At 43.9% G+C, this 22,281-nt stretch overlaps 1 protein-coding gene across 3 annotated transcripts in view; it reads right to left on the reverse strand.

The window, feature by feature from the left end:
• Nucleotides 1–8,138: 8,138 nt before the first annotated feature.
• Nucleotides 8,139–22,281, reverse strand: part of arhgef4 (Rho guanine nucleotide exchange factor (GEF) 4) — a 355,442-nt gene continuing 341,299 nt past the window's right edge. For 2 of the 3 annotated variants that reach the window (XM_072255654.1, XM_072255655.1), the window contains 2 exons: nucleotides 17,379–17,616; nucleotides 12,142–12,217 (listed from right to left, as the gene is read on the reverse strand). In XM_072255654.1, the coding sequence (XP_072111755.1) occupies nucleotides 17,390–17,616 (227 nt within the window). In that variant the 3' untranslated portion in view covers nucleotides 12,142–12,217; nucleotides 17,379–17,389. Of the gene's footprint in view, nucleotides 12,218–17,378; nucleotides 17,617–22,281 lie in introns of all 3 variants that reach the window. The other variant, XM_072255652.1, reaches the window with a different exon arrangement.

The following is a 22,281-nucleotide window of genomic DNA, read 5'->3' on the forward strand; positions in this document are numbered from 1 at the left end:
AGATAGAGAAGGGATTTAAAAGAGGTATGTAAAATTATGAGGGGTGTAGATAGTGTAAATGTAAGTAGGCTTTTACCACTGAGATTGGGTGAGACTACAACTGAAGGTCATGGGTTCAGGGTGAAAGGTGAAATGTTTAAGGGGAATATGAGGGGAAACTTCTTTAGTCAGCGTGTCATGAGAGTGTGGAATGAGCTGCCAGTGCAAGTGGTGCATGTGAACTTGATTTCAATATTGAGAAGTTTGGATAGGTACATTGATGGTAGGAGTATGGAGGATTATGGTCCCAGTGCAGGTCCATGGAAGTAGGCAGCTTAAAGCACTCGGCCTGGACTAGATACAGACATCCCACCTCTTCTGGAAGTTCCGGGAGCCTCCCACATATTAATAGTGGCTCCCTGATACCTGCAAATTATATACAAATACTGGAAATCAATTTTTTTGAGAGTGAGCAAGCGAGAGCGAGCACGAGGGAGAGAGAGTGCAAGAGAGAGAGCGAGAGAGCGAGTGCGCGCGCCGTGGCAGTGTTCCAAAAAAGAAAATATAAAATGTATGTCACCCCAGACTACCCTAAGGTGTACCCCTGCCTAATAGGGGTCAAAAATAATGACAGTGTTGCTTGCTGCACTGTTTGAAACAGTGACTGTTCTATTGCCCATGGTGGGTTAAGACTGTAAAAGACATGTTGAGGTGAGTTTAACAGGTGTCATTTGTTCATTAGCATAGCTAACGTTATTTAAACTAGTTGGCTAGCTGCTAAGGAGCTACTCTGCTGCAGACATCCCACCTCTCCCGGACGTTCCGGGAGTCTCCTGCAAATTGATGGTGTTAACTCCCTGCAATGAGTTTTTGCAAGGTGGGATGTCTGTAGATAGGCCAGAAAGCCTGTTTCTGCACTGTATGTTTCTATGACTCTATGACTAGCACTTCCCACTTCATGCCTCTGCTTGGTTCAGAAATACTACAGTAAAATAGTCATAGTCATACTTTATTGATCCCGGAGGAAATTGGTTTTCATTACATTGCTCCATAAATAATAAATAGTAATAGAACCATAAATAGTTAAATAGTAATATGTAAATTTTGCCAGTAAATTATGAAATAAGTCCAGGACCAGCCTATTGGCTCAGGATGTCTGACCCTCCAAGGGAGGAGTTGTAAAGTTTGATGGCCACAGACAGGAATGACTTCCTATGACGCTCTGTGCTGCATCTCGGTGGAATGAGTCTCTGGCTGAATGTACTCCTGTGCCCACCCAATACATTATGCAGTGGATGGGAGACATTGTCCAAGATGGCATGCAACTTAGACAGTATCCTCTTTTCAGACACCACCGTGAGACAGTCCAGTTCCATCCACACAACATCACTGGCCCTACAAATGAGTTTGTTGATTCCGTTAGTGTCTGCCACCCTCAGCCTGCTGCCCCAGGACACAACAGCAAACATGAGAGCACTGGCCACCACAGACTCGTAGAACATCCTCAGCATCGTCCGGCAGATGTTAAAGGACCTCAGTCTCCTCAGGAAATAGAGATGGCTCTGACCCTTCTTGTAGACAGCCTCGGTGTTCTTTGACCAGTCCAGTTTATTGTCAATTCGTATCCCCAGGTATTTGTAATCCTCCACCATGTCCACACTGATCCTTTGGATGGAAACAGGGGTCACCGGTACCTTAGCTCTCCTCAGGTCTACCACCAGCTCCTTAGTCTTTTTCACATTAAGCTGCAGATAATTCTGCTCACACCATGTGACAAAATTTCCTACTGTAGCCCTGTACTCAGCCTCATCTCCCTTGCTGATGCATCCAACTATGGCAGAGTCATCCGAAAACTTTTGAAGATGACAAGACTCTGTGCAGTAGTTGAAGTCCGAAGTGTAAATGGTGAAGAGAAAGGGAGACAAGACAGTCCCCTGTGGAGTCCCAGTGCTGCTGGTCACTTTGTTGGATACACAGTGTTGCAAGCACATGTACTGTGGTCTGCCAGTCAGGTAATCGGGAATCCATGACACCAGGGAAGCATCCACCTGCATCGCTGTCAGCTTCTCCCCAGCAGAGCAGGGCGGATGGTGTTGAACGCACTGGAGAAGTCAAAAAACATGACCCTCACAGTGCTCGCTGGCTTGTCCAGGTGGGTGTAGACACGGTTCAGCAGGAAGACAATGGCATCCTCAACTCCTAGTTGGGGCTGGTAGGTGAACTGGAGGGGATCTAAGTGTGGCCTGACCATAGGCCGGAGCAGCTCCAGAACAAGTCTCTCCAGGGTCTTCATGATGTGGGAGGTCAATACCACCGGTCTGTAGTCATTGAGGCCGCTGGGGCGCGGCGTCATTGGCACAGGGACGAGGCAGGATGTCTTCCACAGTACAGGAACCCTCCGGAGCCTCAGGCTCATGTTGAAGACATGGCAAAGTACTCCACATAGCTGAGGGTCACAGGCTTTGAGCACCCTGGTACTGACACCATCCGGTCCTGCAGCCTTGCTTGGGTTGAGACGTTTCAGCTGTCTTCTCACCTGTAGAGCTGTGAAGCCCACCGTGCTGGTTTCATGTGGGGAAGGGGTTAGCCTTTTCATCTAATGATAAGCTCTTTGCTGCTGAGAACTAGATATATTTCATCTTCAGATCTGTCTTCATGATGGAATCACCTCGTCTTTTCAGTTAATGTGCAGAAACTGTGCATAACTGCATGGACATGAACTCAAACTGTAAGCAGATTTATAATACAGGCATCTTAACTAGACAATGTTTCCAGAGTGGAGCCTCAGGTTGGAAGTTTGGTCATCTGCAGATTGTGATATTCTGACCAATGGGGAAGTTATAGCTTCCAATTCCTGTTTCCTGTGGCAATATGTGTGTATTGAGGGCACAGATTCTATAAATTATTTTCCATCCTTCTCCCAACGCTATACTTCAGATAGAAGCTGCATTATATTTCATTGTTCTAATCTTTGCATATGCTTTAATGCCAAAATACAATGAATTAGTGAGCACTTTAGAATTTCTTACAATTGCGAGTGAATAGAAGATAATTTGTTGCAACGAAGTGTAGAAAACTGCCTTAAATTCCTCTGCTTAGATCTGTCTTTTTCTCCCAATGCTGCCTTGTCGTCCTATTTTGACTCCAGATAGCATGTGGCATGTTAACGTTTAATGTCTTGATGTAACAAATTTTCCTGCAACTTAAAGTTGGACACTTGATCCTCTCCATGTTGTTCACTTCCCCCTCCTCAAGGTCACCTCTCCTTCCCTTTTGTGGAATATGCTGCACTTTCTTCATATTGCCCGTTGACTTGTCATTAAGGAATGCACCACACAGATGTTTCATAAACAGCTGTCTTCACCTTATGAATGGAAACCCTTATCATTACTGCTTTCACTTTACTGCACCCTCTTCCTGGTTCACCATGCTTTTCTTCAACCCATCGTGCTGTATTCATGACTGGACTCCAACAGATACGATCATCCTCTAATACTTGGTGATGGTTTGGGACTGGTATGCACCCTAGCGCTTCCTGCAAGCCCTCCCTCCTCTTACTCTTTCAGTTAACTTCACACTTACTACCTTAAGTAGCTGCCTCCGAAAATATATGATCAAGGCAATGCTGTCTCCTGATTCTCCTCGGTGATTCCACATATCCCTCCATCTTAGAGACCTTGAGCTTGATTTGGATCATCGGAAACAATTCTTGCACACATAGTCTTCAAGCATGTTGCCTTCAAGTTCCCATAAGGCATCGGAACTGTGAGCAATAGATTTTATAGAACATGGTCTAAAAAAACCTTCATACTTCATCTTATTCCCCTTTTTTTAGATAACTATTAATTTTCTACCCTGGTTGAATTATCCACACAATATTGAATGGTATTAACAAGAGCCCTGAAAATTGCATTAATGAAGGCTGGGTATAGGATTGGGCTGACGGTTTCAGAGGAATGAGTTGCCAACTTTAAGATATAAAGAAAGGTCACCTTTATTCCAAGAATGACTAATATTTAGACCAATGAACCAGGAAGGAAAACAAAGAAGAAATAATTGCTTGGAGTATTTAAATTGTAAAAATATAGCAACCAAGGAGAAATATTTGAGAATGATGAGCCTTTTCTGAAAGACAAGAAACCAGTCTTCTGGTCTTATAAGGGTACAAGATTTCATTTAAAATATCATATTTGATTTTTTTCTACAAGATAATTGCTCATAATTATTAGCTTATTTACTAATATGTGTACCAGAATTTCTTTAACTTCAGGCAAGAGGAAATAACCATCATTTCTGAATCATTACCCTTCAGTTCTGATTCATGTGTTGATTGATCTGCCACACAATCACAGCATTTATTGCTTTCCATCCAATATAGTTCTAACAATAAGAAACACTTTATAACATGGACTATATAAAACACAAGCATTCAATATCAAGCAGCTTTGTTTTTGGCACAATGAAAACATTTTATTCCCCATATCGTGCTTGAAGTGTTTATGTAAACAACTATCCACGTACAAAGAGAAAATTTTTACAAACACTGTCTTGTAATTTTCAGTAAATTCTACTTGCATATCACAAGCTTTTAGCACACATCAAAGAAACAAAAAATTGAGTCCATAAACTTAAATTCTCTTGGAACATAAGAGCTACAAAATTGGTTGAGACCATGATGATTCTATGTACAAAAAATGACAGTGAATGGGCTAAATATATTAGTATCATAGTAATTTGAAAGCCACACCACAGGTTTCAAAAATAACATTAAAACATTGTAGTGCCGATAGTTATTTCAAAGCCACAGACAAAAATAATAGGCAGTTCCTCCATATATACAGTATGAACATTTAATCATATCTTCTGTCTTCTACAGACAATTGCCACCTCCTGCTGCTCACAAATAAAGGCCCGATAGGAAGCCTGATTCCCTTGATATTTTTATTAATTAACAAATGTATAAACACATACCACAGAATAAACAACATGGTGCTTCTTGATTATTACCAGGGCACGTCAAGATCTGGTTTAACACCTAAGCTGCCAAATACAGTGTGCTAGAAACAGTGCTTTAATAATGGTGGGCTCTTGAACAAGCAGCATACAAATTATAAAAAAGTCCGAAAGTGATCTGAAGCCAATCACTTTAAGTTGACTGTTTCACCTTGACGTATATCAAATAAAACTGGTTCCAGCAAATCTTCATTTTTATTGTCAAATTCAGTGGTTTAATCCTGTTTTTAAATAAACAAAATTGGGGTCGATGTAACTGCCATAAATCACAAAGGATAACAATGCAGTGGTAGAAAGCCCATGACCAGAAATGTCTGAGTATTCAGCAGTAAGGAAGTGGCTATGTCGAGGAGCTCAGAATCGGGTTGTAACAAAATTATGTCAAAATGCTGCAGTCTAGAGATTGGATTAGATGACAATTTTTTTCAGAATGGTTTTACTGAAAATCACTGTAGCCCAGAGTATGCAAAGGTTCCAAGTATTTCTGGTTGAAACAACCAGTCAAAAACTGTGTCCAGCCACTTCCTGTTATGAACACAAGAGAGTCTGCAGATGCTGTAAATCCAGAGTAACAACACAAAATGCTGGAGGAATTCAGCAGCTCAGAAAACGTCTATGGAGAGGAATTATAAAAATGACTTTTTGTGCTGAGACCTGTCATCAGGACCTGTTGAGCTCCTCCAGTATTACAATGCTGGTGTGATTTCTACCTCAGAGCCACAAGGGACTATGTTATTCCCTACCTAATCCTCCCTGTGGGCACTGCAGGAGACTTGTGCAGAGCTTTCTGGCAGGGTGAGAGGGGAGTGGAAAAGCCCATCAACGTGCACTCAGGAGAACATGAACTCAGTCCCCTGTAGCTGACCCGCCAGGCCTGAAGGTAGTGAAAGTCCTCCATGAATCATTCGGCAATTTCACTGCCCCTTAACCTTCCCACAGATCAGCTGATTTCCCTCGGACAGCTGAGGTAATGTTGAATCAAAACATGAACTTCCTTTCAAAGCCTTTACTGCAGCGTGACAAGCAGATCTTGCCTCACTGTATATACATAATTACAGCAGGGTACACTGGAATTTCTAGGCACATTGCTTTGTAACAGTAGGTAAAGAAATCTCACTGGATTTAAAATCCCACATTGTGGTTAGTGCTGTACAACAAATTGGGGTCAAACAATCTAAATGTCAAATCTTTAATTAAACTCTGTTTGGCTAAATATCTGAATGGCTTATATCTACTCCTCAAACTATCCTTGACTGAGAAAATGTGCCCCATTGTTCTTTCAGTGCTGAATGATGCTAGTTTAGAAATACTTGGTTAGTCTGTGGACTGCAAACAGGTTCACTATCTCATCTCTCCTTCATTTACAGGACTGTCCCTCCAAATATAATTGGATTGAACTTCATGCAATAATGTGAAATAGATCATCACTTCAATGAATTTTTTTTGTATTATTATCCTTTACATTTGGAATAACCACACCTCTAGGAAAACTACTCCAGTACAGATACATCATTGACATCTGTCCAATAATGTGTATGTCTCCTAGTCATACAAAATGGACATGTTTAGATCAGCTAATTACAATGTAATCTATCCAATATCATTGGTGAGTGAAGTGCTGGAAGGTGCCGTTGACAGATCTACCAGGTGGCATTCATTCAATAATGGCCACTTATGTACTCATTGGGTTATGTCTTCTGATCTCATTATGGCCTACATCCAGACATGGACCACTAAACTAAATTCCAGAACAGGATTGACTGAGTGTAGCATAAAGGTGCCCTGAGAAAACTTGAAAAGACATTAAAAGGAAGAAACTCCATGCGTAGAGTTATACAAAAGGATGATCATTGTTACTGTTGGAGGTCAATCCTTCCAGCCTCTAGACGTCAGTGCAGGTGTTCCTCAGGGTAATCTTGTGGGCCTACTCTCAATGTCCATCCCACCTGAGAAAGTCAGAAATGGGGGTGTTTGCAGATGATTGTGCAATGTTCAGTTCTGTTTGCAATTCCTCAGCAAATTCCTGCAGCTAGACAGAGAACAGTCAGGCTTGTGCTGATCAGAATCAGAATCAGTACCTGGTTTAATATCACTGGCATATGTCATGAAATTTGTTCACTCAGTGGCAAATATGCCCAGAAATAGCCATCTTCAACAAGAGAGACTCTATTAACACCCATTGAAGACAGTAACATCACTGAGACCCTCATCATCATTATCCTGGGAATTGCCATTGACCAGAAACCATAGAAATAGCATGCCCACAGAGACTGGATATCCTGTGGGGCATTAGGGGTGACTCATGTCCTGGCAACCTGAGATTCCCATCTTCTGCAAGGCACAAGCTAGAAGCATAAAAACAAGTCTCCAATTGGGTGGATGAGTACATTTCTAGCTAAACTCAAGAAGCTCAACATTGCTCAGAATAAAGCAGTTCATTCTCACCCATGCACTGCCCCAAAAATTCATTCCCATCAGTGTACAGTGTCAGGAGTGTGTTCTACCTACAAAATCCAGTGTGGCTACTCTACAAGGGTCACTCAATAGCACCTCTGAAACTCATCCCTGTCACCAAGAAAGGGAAGGATAAAAGGTGGATGTGAGTTCCACCAGCCACAGGTATTCTTCCACACCAAGCTTCAGGAATAAAGCACTCTTCCTTCATTGCCACTAAGTTTGAATCTTGATAGTGGTATCTACAGGTGTATATAGGAGAAAAAAAAAATTAAATCTGTCAGATGAGGAGAGACAAAAAAATCAAATGCATGCTGAAAGCCATAATGGAAAATGGGAATGGTTGATTGTATGAATTTGATATTAAGTTGAGAAGCTTATAAATTGTTAGGAGAGAAAATAAGGTGCTATTCCTTAAGCTTACCTGGAGCTTTGCTGAATCACTGAGGGAGGCCTCAGACAGAAGGATCAGGGTGGGAATGGTCAGAGCGTTAAAGTGACACATAATTGGAAACAACACACATAAAAGTTGCTGGTGAACGCAGCAGGCCAGGCAGCATCTCTAGGAAGAGGTGCAGTCGACGTTTCAGGCCGAGACCCTTCGTCAGGACTAACTGAAGGAAGCTTCCTTCGGCCTGAAATGTCGACTGCACCTCTTCCTAGAGATGCTGCCTGGCCTGCTGCATTCACCAGCAACTTTTATGTGTGTTGCTTGAATTTCCAGCATCTGCAGAATTCCTGTTGTTTGCATAATTGGAAACTCAAGCTTTGTGAACTTAATGGAGATCTTCTATAGATTGGTCACCCAATCTGTATTTGAGTTCTTCATTGGTGATATTACACTGAGAACACAAGCAGAGCTTATATGTTTACTTTGGCCACATATGAAAGACTTCACAAGGTTCCAAAAAGATTGGCCTTTGTTGAATTTGGAGCTTTACAGGCTGCCACCTGGTTCTCAAGATGCACAATTTTATTTTCTCCAAATTAATGTTCTATAGCCTAGTAATTTCTAAGGTAGTTACATGTTTGGCACAACTTTGTGGGCTGAAGAGCCTGTATTGTACTGTAGGTTTTCTATGTTCTTCAAATGAAAATTCAGCAGCGATATCTGTTCTGCATGTCCTATTTAAAGTCTGGATGGTCAGGCGAAAACTTCTGTCGGTTGTTCATCAGGTGGTTTGGCCTTAAATTAGATTAACAAGCTGAGTGCTGAGCTCTTCAAGTGTCTAACTGCAGAAGGAACGATGGAAGTAAAGGTGTGAAACTCACTAAACTGAATGAACAAAACGTAAAGTTGTTGAATAGCTAATTTACAAAACTCAACGACTACAAGGAAGAATGATGTAAACAAGGGAATAAGATATATTGTTTTTCCAAATTTACGATTGCACTCATAGCTGTAATTTCCTTTTCTTTTACCTAGGACCAATATTTTGTGTTTGTATTTCTACTGACACCGAAGTAATATTGACGAAGTTTCAAACCCTTTTCTGACCTACATTAATTCCACACTATCAGTTAGATAAGGTATCATAAGCCCACATTGACGGCCCTGGTGTCTTGAAAAAGCTCTTCACTTTGCCTCCTTTCTTTGGCACTTTTATGACACCTTTCCTTTCACTCATTCAAATATTTATCCACTTTCCTTTCAAGAACAATGATTATTTCTGCATCCTGTGCTGCTTCCAAAAACATCAACATCTTGAGTTTCATTCCTGGCAGCAAAATGCACTAAATATGGGTTTCGTATGTTGTACTCCACCAGTAAAATTCACTCCACAGATAATAGTATATTGCTCTGCCATTGCCGTATTGTACTGGTGATCAGGGTTGAAATTCTATGAATCTAAGTTCTAATAAGGTAACTATTTCCTTTGTTCTATTTGCTAATTATTATATGAATTTTATTTTACTGAAAATTATTTTCCTTTATTTCCACTATTAAAACTTTGCAAAAATTGGAACTTTTGGCAGAAATAGACATCATTGCCCTCAGGGCATTGGATATTCCTGGGCACAATTTAAATTGACAGTGCACTTAAGGGGGAAATTTTTATGGGAGAGTATGTCTTCAGTCCAAAGTATCTTTATTTATCAAGTTAAAGTGCCTTCAGTTTAGTTGGCAGATCCTTTACTAGAGCATCTTTGAAGTAAAACAGACTCACTCTCACCAAAGATTTCCAAAAGGACATAAAATAAAAAGTCTTAAAAATAAAGACAACTACATACTTTAATAATTTTTAAAGAAGCAGGGAATTACTTATGGAAGAGCTTTCCATTATTTCCTTCTACGTTTGTGCTCACTAAATAATTGTACATCATTTCTAATGTTTCTGGAACTAGGACATAAACCCAAGACATTACAGAACTTTGGGATGTATATGAAAATATAACTGGGAATATATAAACTACTTAGTCTAGAGAAAGACTGATGATTAAGTAACTTTTAAAGGAGGAATATAGAACAGTTTTTGTCATTTTTGTAAGACTGTCATTGTTATAAGGCAAGGAGGACTGTGTAAATTTATAGTGTCTGTAAATGGCACGATCTGGGAGAAGTAACAATTTGGGCAGGCTAGAAATCAGCAATGAAAATAGAAGATACTGAAGATGCATCCGATAACATCTGTGAGCACAAAAACCAAGCTATTGTTTCAGGTCAAGGACTAGTAGGGACTACTTCATTCATGATTTAATTTTTGCTCAAGAATCCCACAGCCTCTTTCTATTATAAAACCTCTCAGCCTATTACTGGCGTTGCTAATTAAGGTAACTAGGCAGATAGAGAATAAGAATCATTTATCCATACAACTTTAAATTGCGTTGGGGGGTGGGCAATATATTATTTTTCTACTGAAAGGGGTATTTCGTTGGGTGGGTAATTACTTTATTCAACTTCTCCTCCTTTTGAATAGAATGGGCTTCAATATTTGGCTTGTGGTACCACATCTATACTGATTTCTAAATGTATATTCTTGTTAACATGGCTTAACAATTACTTTGCTATGCTAGCAAGAATTAATGGAAAATAATAGAAGTATGTGTAGATTTTTGTGTAAATCTCAATTATTTTATGCAGTCTTACATAAATCTTCACTGAAAGCCCAGATGTCTTCTCAGTTTGGGATGGTGACCAATGGCTTAAGATGCCCAAGTATGTTCCATCGTGTATATTTGTTCTTCATATTTACAGTCTGGGTTGATATCGTGTCCTGTAAACATATTAGTTTATTTTTGTAAGGTTGTCTTGAAGTTGAGGGAGTAGGCTGGGTTGTAAAATGGGATCAGCAGCATCTAACCCAATCTGCATTAAAACACAACTATAATTATTAGCTTTCAGAAAATGACCTTTCTAAATTTCCCCTGACAAAGAAATTTTGAAGTAATATCACTTCTACACTGGGGAAGGGGTCAGGGCAGGAGGAGACAAGCAATCGGGTAAGTGCATTCCTTAATAAGGCATTTGTGCTGGAAAGACTGTGGAGAAGCCAAACAGTAAGTACAGGTACAATGAATTCAGTGTACATAAATAAATCATTTTGTTAATATTTACACAACTCATTTATAGACATTAGGACATGATAACTTGGCAGGTCACTCTTTCCTCCTATACACTGACTGAATTAAACATTTTTTTTCTTTCAAGTTAATACTGTAACAAATTGAGGATGTAACTTTCATGATTATTTCAGTGCCAACTGTGAGTGTAGCATTGACCTCGTGACACAACCTAATTTCATTTAAGATCGCATGAATGCGAGGGCAAAACTCTTTTTCCCAGCTGCGTACTTTGGGCTAAATTCCAGGCAGCAGAAATGAAAACGTTGATTGTAGACCTACTGTTTCATTGTAGTTTGCTGCTTCTCTTTCTCATTATTGACACAAACTCTGACAGGAGCCCGGCAACCAGCAGCACTGTTTCAGTCCAGGAGCCCGAAATTATCCATTCTTGCGCAATTAGATTGGCATTGCCCACACTTAAAAGTAATTGGCAAAAAGTATTCAAAATAACTTGGTTCAAATCCACCAAGTGTTTTAAATAATAACTTGCACCACTTGCATGTAGGCACACACAGTGTTTCGTTCCAGTGAAAGCACAGAGTAAGGGTAAGATGCAGCACTAGAGATCTGTGAAAAGTTGCTTGTTCACAGTACAGTTCTGTTGTTGCGTAATGTTGGCGCACCTTTACAAGTACAGCAAATTGTTCAATAGAAATCTAAATCCTTTGTACTGGTGCAGCTTCCCTCTTGAAAAATGTAGGATTTTTCCCATTTAAAATAGAAAGGAAAAACCTTATGTTGTAGAATTCGGAGAACGTTGAGCTTGGCTGTTGCTACGGATGTAAACATACACTTAGGCAGCTCTTTAACTGGCATTGCTGACGGTCAGATTATCATGAAGTTGTCTGACCAGAAATGTCAATGGAAGATGGAAATGCCATCTTCTCCCAGTGAGGAGTTTGCCAAATTGTAGAAGTACAGCTTGTAGTGGCATTTATGTATATACACATCTGAACACGCACAGAGCATTCATTCATTCTGATTGCAACTGGTTGCTAAAGTGCTCCCTTGGAAAGGCCTTAAATCGGCTTCACAAAGCTGCCCCTTCACTTCTTGAACGGCGTCAGTCTCCCGATGTTCTGCCAAAAGTTGGATGGCTTGCGCTTGGGCTCAGCCAACATGTACACCTGCTGTTGGGGAATGGTTGAAGGCAGCATCGGATGTTTCTGCCGCAGGGTTAGAAAGTCATAGTAGGGCCTTGTTACAGCTGAGGAAAGAGGAGAGATGGTGGTTATAATTCATGCAGTGGAACATATGCAAATACTTCAGTTTCTCAATTCAAGTGTATACTGTTCCTTTATTTACATCCTCTCTCTAGTCCATGGTTGACAAAGGTTCATGACTACCCTGCTCTATTCTATTTGTCCCTTGATTATCCACAGCTGAGATTAGCTAAACAGCATTCTCAGAAGTCAACTGGAAAATGGCATTGGTAAATGCGTTATCACACTTGTATGAGTTGGACAGAATTAGAATTAGTATTTCAGCAAAATCTATAAAACAAAATTAGAGCAGTTGATCCAACTGGTCTACTCTGGTGCTTCTGGGCTCCCTTCTCACTTCTATCAGCATAGCTTACTTTTCCTCATTTCATGTAGAAGGGACCAATGTCTTTCAATCTTTCATCACCTAAAAGAGTACGCTGCTGCTCTATTTCTTCACCAAAGTGCACAGAGAACCCAGAATAAGCATCATGTACTCCATGTTGATCATACTGAAGACACTGTTTCCTTTGGTTACTGATACAGAGTCACAGAATGTGGTTGGGTGTGTGTGGACAAGAGCTTGATCATGAATAATTTGTGAGAATTGACAGGGTTGGCTGCATGGTGAATAATGAATGCTGGAAACATAGAAACATAGAAACATAGAAAATAGGTGCGGGAGTAGGCCATTCGGCCCTTCGAGCCTGCACCGCCATTTATTATGATCATGGCTGATCATCCAACTCAGAACACCGCCCCAGCCTTCCCTCCATACCCCCTGACCCCCGTAGCCACAAGGGCCATATCTAACTCCCTCTTAAATTTAGCCAATGAACTGGCCTCAACTGTTTCCTGTGGCAGAGAATTCCACAGATTCACCACTCTCTGTGTGAAGAAGTTTTTCCTCATCTCGGTCCTAAAAGGCCTTTATCCTCAAACTGTGGCCCCTCGTTCTGGACTTCCCCAACATCGGAAACAATCTTCCTGCATCTAGCCTGTCCAATCCCTTTAGGATTTTATACATTTCAATCAGATCCTCCCTCAATCTTCTAAATTCCAACGAGTACAAGCCCAGTTCATCCAGTCTTTCTTCATATGAAAGTCCTGCCATCCCAGGAATCAATCTGGTGAACCTTCTTTGTACTCCCTCTATGGCAAGGATGTCTTTCCTCAGATTAGGGGACCAAAACTGCACACAATACTCCAGGTGTGGTCTCACCAAGGCCTTGTACAACTGCAGTAGTACCTCCCTGCTCCTGTACTCGAATCCTCTCGCTATAAATGCCAGCATACCATTCGCCTTTTTCACCGCCTGCTGTACCCGCATGCCCACTTTCAATGACTGGTGTATAATGACACCCAGGTCTCGTTGCACCTCCCCTTTTCCTAATCGGCCACCATTCAGATAATAATCTGTTTTCCTATTTTTGCCACCAAAGTGGATAACTTCACATTTATCCGCATTAAATTGCATCTGCCATGAATTTGCCCACTCACCCAACCTATCCAATTCACCCTGCATCCTCTTAGCATCCTCCTCACAGCTAACACTGCCACCCAGCTTCGTGTCATCCGCAAACTTGGAGATGCTGCATTTAATTCCCTCATCCAAGTCATTAATATATATTGTAAACAACTGGGGTCCCAGCACTGAGCCTTGCGGTACCCCACTAGTCACCGCCTGCCATTCTGAAAAGGTCCCGTTTATTCCCACTCTTTGCTTCCTGTCTGATAACCAATTCTCCATCCACATCAATACCTTACCCCCAATACCGTGTGCTTTAAGTTTGCACACTAATCTCCTGTGTGGGACCTTGTCAAAAGCCTTCTGAAAATCCAAATATACCACATCCACTGGTTCTCCCCTATCCACTCTACTAGTTAGATCCTCAAAAAATTCTATGAGATTCGTCAGACATGATTTTCCTTTCACAAATCCATGCTGACTTTGTCCGATGATTTCACTGCTTTCCAAATGTGCTGTTATCACATCCTTGATAACTGACTCCAGCAGTTTCCCCACCACCGACGTTAGGCTAACCGGTCTATAATTCCCCGGTTTCTCTCTCCCTCCTTTTTTAAAAAGTGGGGTTACATTAGCCACCCTCCAATCCTCAGGAACTAGTCCAGAATCTAACGAGTTTTGAAAAATTATCACTAATGCATCCACTATTTCTTGGGCTACTTCCTTAAGCACTCTAGGATGCAGAACTTCTGGCCCTGGGAATTTATCTGCCTTCAATCCCTTCAATTTACCTAACACCACTTCCCTACTAACATGTATTTCGCTCAGTTCCTCCATCTCACTGGGCCCTCTGTCCCCTATTATTTCTGGAAGATTATTTATGTCTTCCTTAGTGAAGACAGAACCAAAGTAATTATTCAATTGGTCTGCCATGTCCTTGCTCCCCATAATCAATTCACCTGTTTCTGTCTGTAGGGGACCTACATTTGTCTTTACCAGTCTTTTCCTTTTTACATATCTATAAAAGCTTTTACAGTCAGTTTTTATGTTCCCTGCCAGTTTTCTCTCATAATCTTTTTTCCCCTTCCTAATTAAGCCCTTTGTCCTCCTCTGCTGAACTCTGAATTTCTCCCAGTCCTCAGGTGAGCCACTTCCTCTGGCTAATTTGTATGCTTCTTCTTTGGAATTGATACTATCCCTAATTTCTCTTGGCAGCCACGGGTGCACTACCTTCCTTGATTTATTCTTTTGCCAAACTGGGATGAACAATTGTTGTAGTTCATCCATGCAACCTTTAAATGCTTGCCATTGCATATCCACCGTCAATCCTTTAAGTGTCATTTGCCAGTCTATCTTAGCTAATTCACGTCTCATACCTTCAAAGTCACCCCTCTTTAAGTTCAGAACCTTTGTTTCTGAATTAACTATGTCACTCTCCATCTTAATGAAGAATTCCACCATGTTATGGTCACTCTTACCCAAGGGGCCTCTCACGACAAGATTGCTAATTAACCCTTCCTCATTGCTCAAAACCCAGTCCAGAATAGCCTGCTCTCTAGTTGGTTCCTCGACATGTTGGTTCAAAAAACCATCCCACATACATTCCAAGAAATCCTCTTCCTCAGCACCTTTACCAATTTGGTTCACCCAATTTACATGTAGATTGAAGTCACCCATTATAACTGCTGTTCCTTTATTGCACACATTTCTAATTTCCTGTTTAGTACCATCTCCGACCTCACTACTACTGTTAGGTGGCCTGTGCACAACGCCCACCAGCATCTTCTGCCCCTTAGTGTTATGCAGCTCTACCCATATCGATTCCACATCTTCCCGGCTTATGTCCTTCCTTTCTATTGCGTTAATCTCTTCTTTAACCAGCAACGCCACCCCACCTCCCCTTCCTTCATGTCTATCCCTCCTGAATATTGAATATCCCTGAACGTTGAGCTCCCATCCTTGGTCACCCTGGAGCCATGTCTCTGTGATCCCAACTATATCATAATCATTAATAACAATCTGCACTTTCAATTCATCCATCTTATTACGAATGCTCCTTGCATTGACACACAAAGCCTTCAGGCGCTCTTTTACAACTCTCTTAGCCCTTATACAATTATGTTGAAAAGTGGCCCTTTTTAATGCTTGCCCTGGATTTGTCAGCCTGCCATTTTTACTTTTCTCCTTAGTACTTTTTGCTTCTACCCTCACTTTACACCCCTCTGTCTCTCTGCACTGGTTCCCATCCCCCTGTTGGTACCAACTACTTTTATTCAGCAATATGTAGAATTTGACTGAGAATAGTGACACACTAGAAGAACTTAGCAGTTCAGGGGTTGTGAAACAGGCAGTACTGAATGCACTGTTGGTTATAAACTTTGCCATATTTTCCTCCTACTTAGAGGAATTCAGCCTGTACTCTGTAACAAGGAACTAATATACTGACAACCACCAAGTAGTCAGTTTCTCACGTGAGAATTCTGAAGGTTAGGTGTCTAAATGTCATGGCTATTCACCAACTTTGCCCTTGAAAGGCCACACCTCAGTTAATCCAGGGGTCAACATTCATGTTATCAGCTTCAAAGGCTGTTCTTGATTGGAAGTTTCTTGATTGATTTCATATTTCATGATGAAGGAAAATGATGTCTGGTTGAAAATGGAACTCTAGTAAAGGGATGATTTTTGCATCTCATATTTGTTCAAGTTTGCACTGAGTTATAGTTTCAATACTGTTTTGTACAATGCAATATGGAATGCAGATGGAAGCTTATTTACTGTTTACTTCCAGAAAGGAATTAGACAGATACATATCTTATACTTGTAACTACATGGAAGAGCAATATTCAGCTCATCACACCGATGCTTCCCTCCAGTGCATCACTTATTAACCCCATTCTCCCTCTCATTATATCCCTGTTACTTTGAAATTTACTATATCTCACATATGCATATTGCCTCCCCTTTGACTCTTCTCACCATTAACCTCCAACAGTAGGAATGAATTTTCAGCTGCCAGTTGAGCTACCAACACAAGGAAACCAGAGCACACAGAAAGAACCTCAGAGATTAAAGAATTGACACCAAAAACTGTGCACAGTTAGCACTCAAGGTCAGACTTGAACATTGGTTCCTGAAGCTGTGAGGCAGCAGCATAAACTTGGAAGTAAATATGCAGATCTACTGAGAATAAACACAGGACAAGTATTATTTGGATAGTTTGTGGAAGAATCAAGCCATATAAAAGAGAAACAGTGTTTTTGGTCCACGTGTCCGATCATTTAATATACAGTATATCAATGGTAATCCCATTTGCCAGCACCTGGTATATAGCTTTCAGTGCCTTGAGGTGTCAACTGCTCGTCTAAGTACTTAGGTGCTGAGAACTGTTCTAGGCATAATGGCCTGAAAGGTCTAGTTCTCTGCAGTGTGATTTGTTGATGAAGTTGTATAATGTATTGACTGGTAGGGATTCTGAAACCTCTGTGTAGACGATTCAGGTATAATTAGATATTGGTCTGTGCCGGTGAAAGAACAACGCAATTTCATCCAGAACCTTATTTGGTTTAAGCAAAGTTATATGACAAAATTAAAATTCCTGTTGACCTGAAGGCCAATGTTCACAGCATTGGTACCTCTCAGTTAACCGCAACCACGTGTTAGTTATGCTGGTTAAAGTCAAAGGGCAACAGGCTGATCACCTTGTCTGGATTTATTGGAACAGGTCTCGGCTGTGAGTGGACATCCAGGATATTGCCCTACGTAAAATGCTGGGGGTCACATCCCCCCCTTTCTGCAGCAGAAGACGAGCCTGCGACATCCGTGGTGTCTCGAGGAGTTTAGTAGCTGGTGGGTGTTTTGCATTCTGGGGAGGAAGCTCATGCAGACATGTGGTGGACTGAGAGAGAGATGAGGTCACATTCAGCAGCTGCTGGAGTTCTTGTTCAAGAAAGAGGGGTGGAGATAGAAAAGAGTGAGTAGGTGAAAAGGAGAAAAAGAGACAGAACACATAAAATTACACTCATGACTAGTAATAAACTCTTGTTTAGAAAAGTTCATGAATTCAGAAAGGATGAAAGAATGATAAGGAAGAATCTATAGCATTTGAAACACATCAAAGCACACATTGTGTAAATGCTGACATTGCAAATCACACACACCAAAGGAAAATGGAGTCACTTTATAAACAAATTATACGCCGTCTGCAGCACAGGCACATGTTCCTTATTTGTTGAAACACTTACCTGACATGAGTGTGGACTGTACTATATCCAATCTATGAATTAGTGGGTTTACTGGGATATTGACCCTGCCCATTAGAAATATGTAACAAGCTACATGTGATCAAATTAATGACATTTACTCTGATGGCAATGCAACTCAGCTGAGTCATGACTTGCGAGGCTTCAATGCAGAGTTAACACTAGAATTGTCTGTTTACACACATTAGAGAGACAAAGTAAAGAATTGTTTTTGTTTCTCTATGTTTGATATTTATCACTGGTTGCAGGGGATTAATCAACCAACAGGTACTATTCACTTTGAAAAAATTACATACTTTAGGTACATAAATTCATAGCCCTTTTTATGAACTAATAGGGTAAAAATCATGAAAATCAAAACGAAGTGGACTATGCCATTGATAACTCAGTAAAGTGAAATGGAAAACTATGTCACAACACTCCTGCTTCAGTGAGAACTTGAAAATGCAGAGACTGTAATGTCTGAGATGCTTCAATTTTGGATGGGCTGTTATGAAATGGAGGTTAATAGTTTTGATATCACAAACTGATGTAGTTCTTGATCCATAGCTGGAATAATGGCAGAGTTCACACCGAAATTCTGGCACATGCAATACTCACCAGCTAGATTCAAGGATTCAATAATTCAAAACTTTGAATCTTTGAAACCAATCATATTCACAATGATAGTAAATGGAACAGCAACTAAGGTGCATTTTGAACCACATTCTGTTGAAGTAAGCATTTTATTGTTTGGGAAGCTCTAGGCACTAAAATGAAGGGTTTATTTTTAAAGTTTGCATCTGTTAGGCATAGATAAATTAGAAAGCACTAATTTTAACAAGTCAAAAATCTTCACAGTCAACAAAATGCACGAGGTGTAGTCATTGTTACAATGCAGAAAATACACAATCATAGAATGATAATAGCACAGAAGGAGGTTATTCAGCCCATCATGCTGTTCTGGCTATTCAACAGACCCACTCACTAGTTCTGTACACATTCCCACCACCACTTCTTTTGCATGCACTTGAGCTCAACACACACATACACACACAGCCCTTTCTCTGTAGCCTTGCAATTTTTGCTTTATCATATGTATGGGGTCTTTCTTTTTGTTAGAGTTAAAATGGCGACTTTGTTATGTTAATCTGGGGAATGCGGCTTTGTTGTGTTAAACGCTGAAGAGAGTTTGCGCTAGCAGTTTGTTTTACTTTAAAGTAGATAGCAGCGTTCTATTAGCCAATGGATGGTTATGTATCGTTTTGTTTTCGGATACCACACTGTATGATATGACTGTGGACTGAGTTTTGGTGGGGACTCGGAGGAGAGACGAGGAGGATGGTGGACGGGGGTTTTGGGAGTTGGAGGAGAGACGAGGAGTCGGAGGAGAGACAGGGAGGATGGAGGAGAGACAAGGAGGACGGTGGAGAGACGGGGAGTCAGAGGAGAGACAAGGAGGACGGTGGAGAGACGGGGAGTCGGAGGAGAGATGGGGAGGACAGTGGAGAGACGGGGAGTCGGAGGAGAGATGAGGAGGATGGAGGAGAGACGAGGAGGATGGAGGAGAGACGGGGAGTCGAAGGAGAGACGGGGAGTCGGAGGAGAGACAAGGAGGATGGTGGAGAGACGGGGAGTCGAAGGAGAGACGGGGAGTCGGAGGAGAGACGAGGTGGATGGTGGAGAGACGGGGAGGACGGAGGAGAGACGGGGAGTCGGCAGAAAGACAGGGAGGATGGTGGAGAGATGGGGAGAATGGTGGAGAGACGGGGTGTTGGAGGAGAGACTGGAGGACGGTGGAGAGACGGGGAGTCGGAGGAGAGTCGGGGAGTTGGAGGAGAGACAGGGAGGACGGTGGAGAGACGGGGAGTCGGAGGAGAGACGGGGAGGACAGTGGAGAGACGGGGAGTCGGAGGAGAGATGGGGAGGACGGTGGAGAGACGGGGAGTCAGAGGAGAGACGAGGAGGACGGAGGAGAGACGAGGAGGATGGAGGAGAGACGGGGAGTCGGAGGAGAGAAGAGGAGGATGGTGGAGAGACGGGGAGTCGGAGGAGAGACAGGGAGTCAGAGGAGAGACGAGGTGGACGGTGGAGAGACGGGAAGGACGGAGGAGAGTCGGGGAGTCGGAGGAGAGATGGGGAGGACGGTGGAGAGACGGGGTGTCGGAGGAGAGACGAGGAGGATGGTGGAGAGATGGGGAGTCGGAGGAGAGACGGGGAGACGGAGGAGAGATGAGGAGTTGGAGGAGAGACGGGGAGGACGGTGGAGAGATGGGGACTCGGAGGAGAGACGAGGAGGATGGTGGACGGGGGTTTTGGGAGTTGGAGGAGAGACGGGGAGGACGGAGGAGAGACGGGGAGTCGGCGGAAAGACAGGGAGGATGGTGGAGAGATGGGGAGAATGGTGGAGAGACGGGGTGTTGGAGGAGAGACTGGAGGACGGTGGAGAGACGGGGAGTCGGAGGAGAGTCGGGGAGTCGGAGGAGAGTCGGGGAGTTGGAGGAGAGACAGGGAGGACGGTGGAGAGACGGGGAGTCGGAGGAGAGACGAGGAGGACGGAGGAGAGACGGGGAGTCGGAGGAGAGATGGGGAGGACGGTGGAGAGACGGGGAGTCGGAGGAGAGATGAGGAGGATGGAGGAGAGACGAGGAGGATGGAGGAGAGACGGGGAGTCGGAGGAGAGACGAGGTGGATGGTGGAGAGACGGGGAGGACGGAGGAGAGACGGGGAGTCGGCGGAAAGACAGGGAGGATGGTGGAGAGATGGGGAGAATGGTGGAGAGACGGGGTGTTGGAGGAGAGACTGGAGGACGGTGGAGAGACGGGGAGTCGGAGGAGAGTCGGGGAGTCGGAGGAGAGTCGGGGAGTTGGAGGAGAGACAGGAAGGACGGTGGAGAGACGGGGAGTCGGAGGAGAGACGGGGAGGACGGTGGAGAGACGGGGAGTCGGAGGAGAGATGGGGAGGACGGTGAAGAGACGGGGAGTCAGAGGAGAGACGAGGAGGACGGAGGAGAGATGAGGAGGATGGAGGAGAGACGGGGAGTCGGAGGAGAGAAGAGGAGGATGGTGGAGAGACGGGGAGTCGGAGGAGAGACAGGGAGTCAGAGGAGAGACGAGGTGGACGGTGGAGAGACGGGAAGGACGGAGGAGAGTCGGGGAGTCGGAGGAGAGATGGGGAGGACGGTGGAGAGACGGGGTGTCGGAGGAGAGACGAGGAGGATGGTGGAGAGATGGGGAGTCGGAGGAGAGACGGGGAGACGGAGGAGAGATGAGGAGTTGGAGGAGAGACGGGGAGGACGGTGGAGAGATGGGGAGTCGGAGGAGAGACGGGGAGTTGGAGGAGAGACGGGGAGGACCGCGGACGTGGGGGTTTTTGAGGGGGGGAGTCGGAGAAGAGACGGGGAGTCGGAGGAGAGACGGGGAGGACGGAGGAGAGACGGGGAGTCGGAGGAGAGACGAGGAGGATGGTGGAGAGACGGGGAGTCGGAGGAGAAACAGGGAGTCAGAGGAGAGACGAGGTGGATGGTGGAGAGACGGGGAGGACGGAGGAGGGAGGAGAGACGAGGAGTCGGAGGAAAGACGGGGAGGATGGTGGAGAGAGGGGGAGGATGGTGGAGAGACGGGGTGTTGGAGGAGAGACGGGGAGGATGGTGGAGAGACGGGGAGTCGGAGGAGAGACGAGGAGGACGGAGGAAAGACGGAGAGACGGAGGAGAGACGGGGAGTTGAAGGAGAGACGGGGAGTCGGAGGAGAGACAAGGAGGATGGTGGAGAGACGGGGAGTCGAAGGAGAGACGGGGAGTCGGAGGAGAGACGAGGTGGATGGTGGAGAGACGGGGAGGACGGAGGAGAGACGGGGAGTCGGCGGAAAGACAGGGAGGATGGTGGAGAGATGGGGAGAATGGTGGAGAGACGGGGTGTTGGAGGAGAGACTGGAGGACGGTGGAGAGACGGGGAGTCGGAGGAGAGTCGGGGAGTCGGAGGAGAGTCGGGGAGTTGGAGGAGAGACAGGGAGGACGGTGGAGAGACGGGGAGTCGGAGGAGAGACGGGGAGGACGGTGGAGAGACGGGGAGTCGGAGGAGAGATGGGGAGGACGGTGGAGAGACGGGGAGTCAGAGGAGAGACGAGGAGGACGGAGGAGAGACGAGGAGGATGGAGGAGAGACGGGGAGTCGGAGGAGAGAAGAGGAGGATGGTGGAGAGACGGGGAGTCGGAGGAGGGACAGGGAGTCAGAGGAGAGACGAGGTGGACGGTGGAGAGATGGGAAGGACGGAGGAGAGTCGGGGAGTCGGAGGAGAGATGGGGAGTCGGAGGAGAGACGGGCAGTCGGTGGAGAGATGGGGAGTCGGAGGAGAGACGAGGAG

Source organism: Mobula birostris, chromosome 4 (genome assembly GCF_030028105.1).
Source record: "Mobula birostris isolate sMobBir1 chromosome 4, sMobBir1.hap1, whole genome shotgun sequence".
NCBI lineage: Eukaryota > Metazoa > Chordata > Chondrichthyes > Myliobatiformes > Myliobatidae > Mobula > Mobula birostris.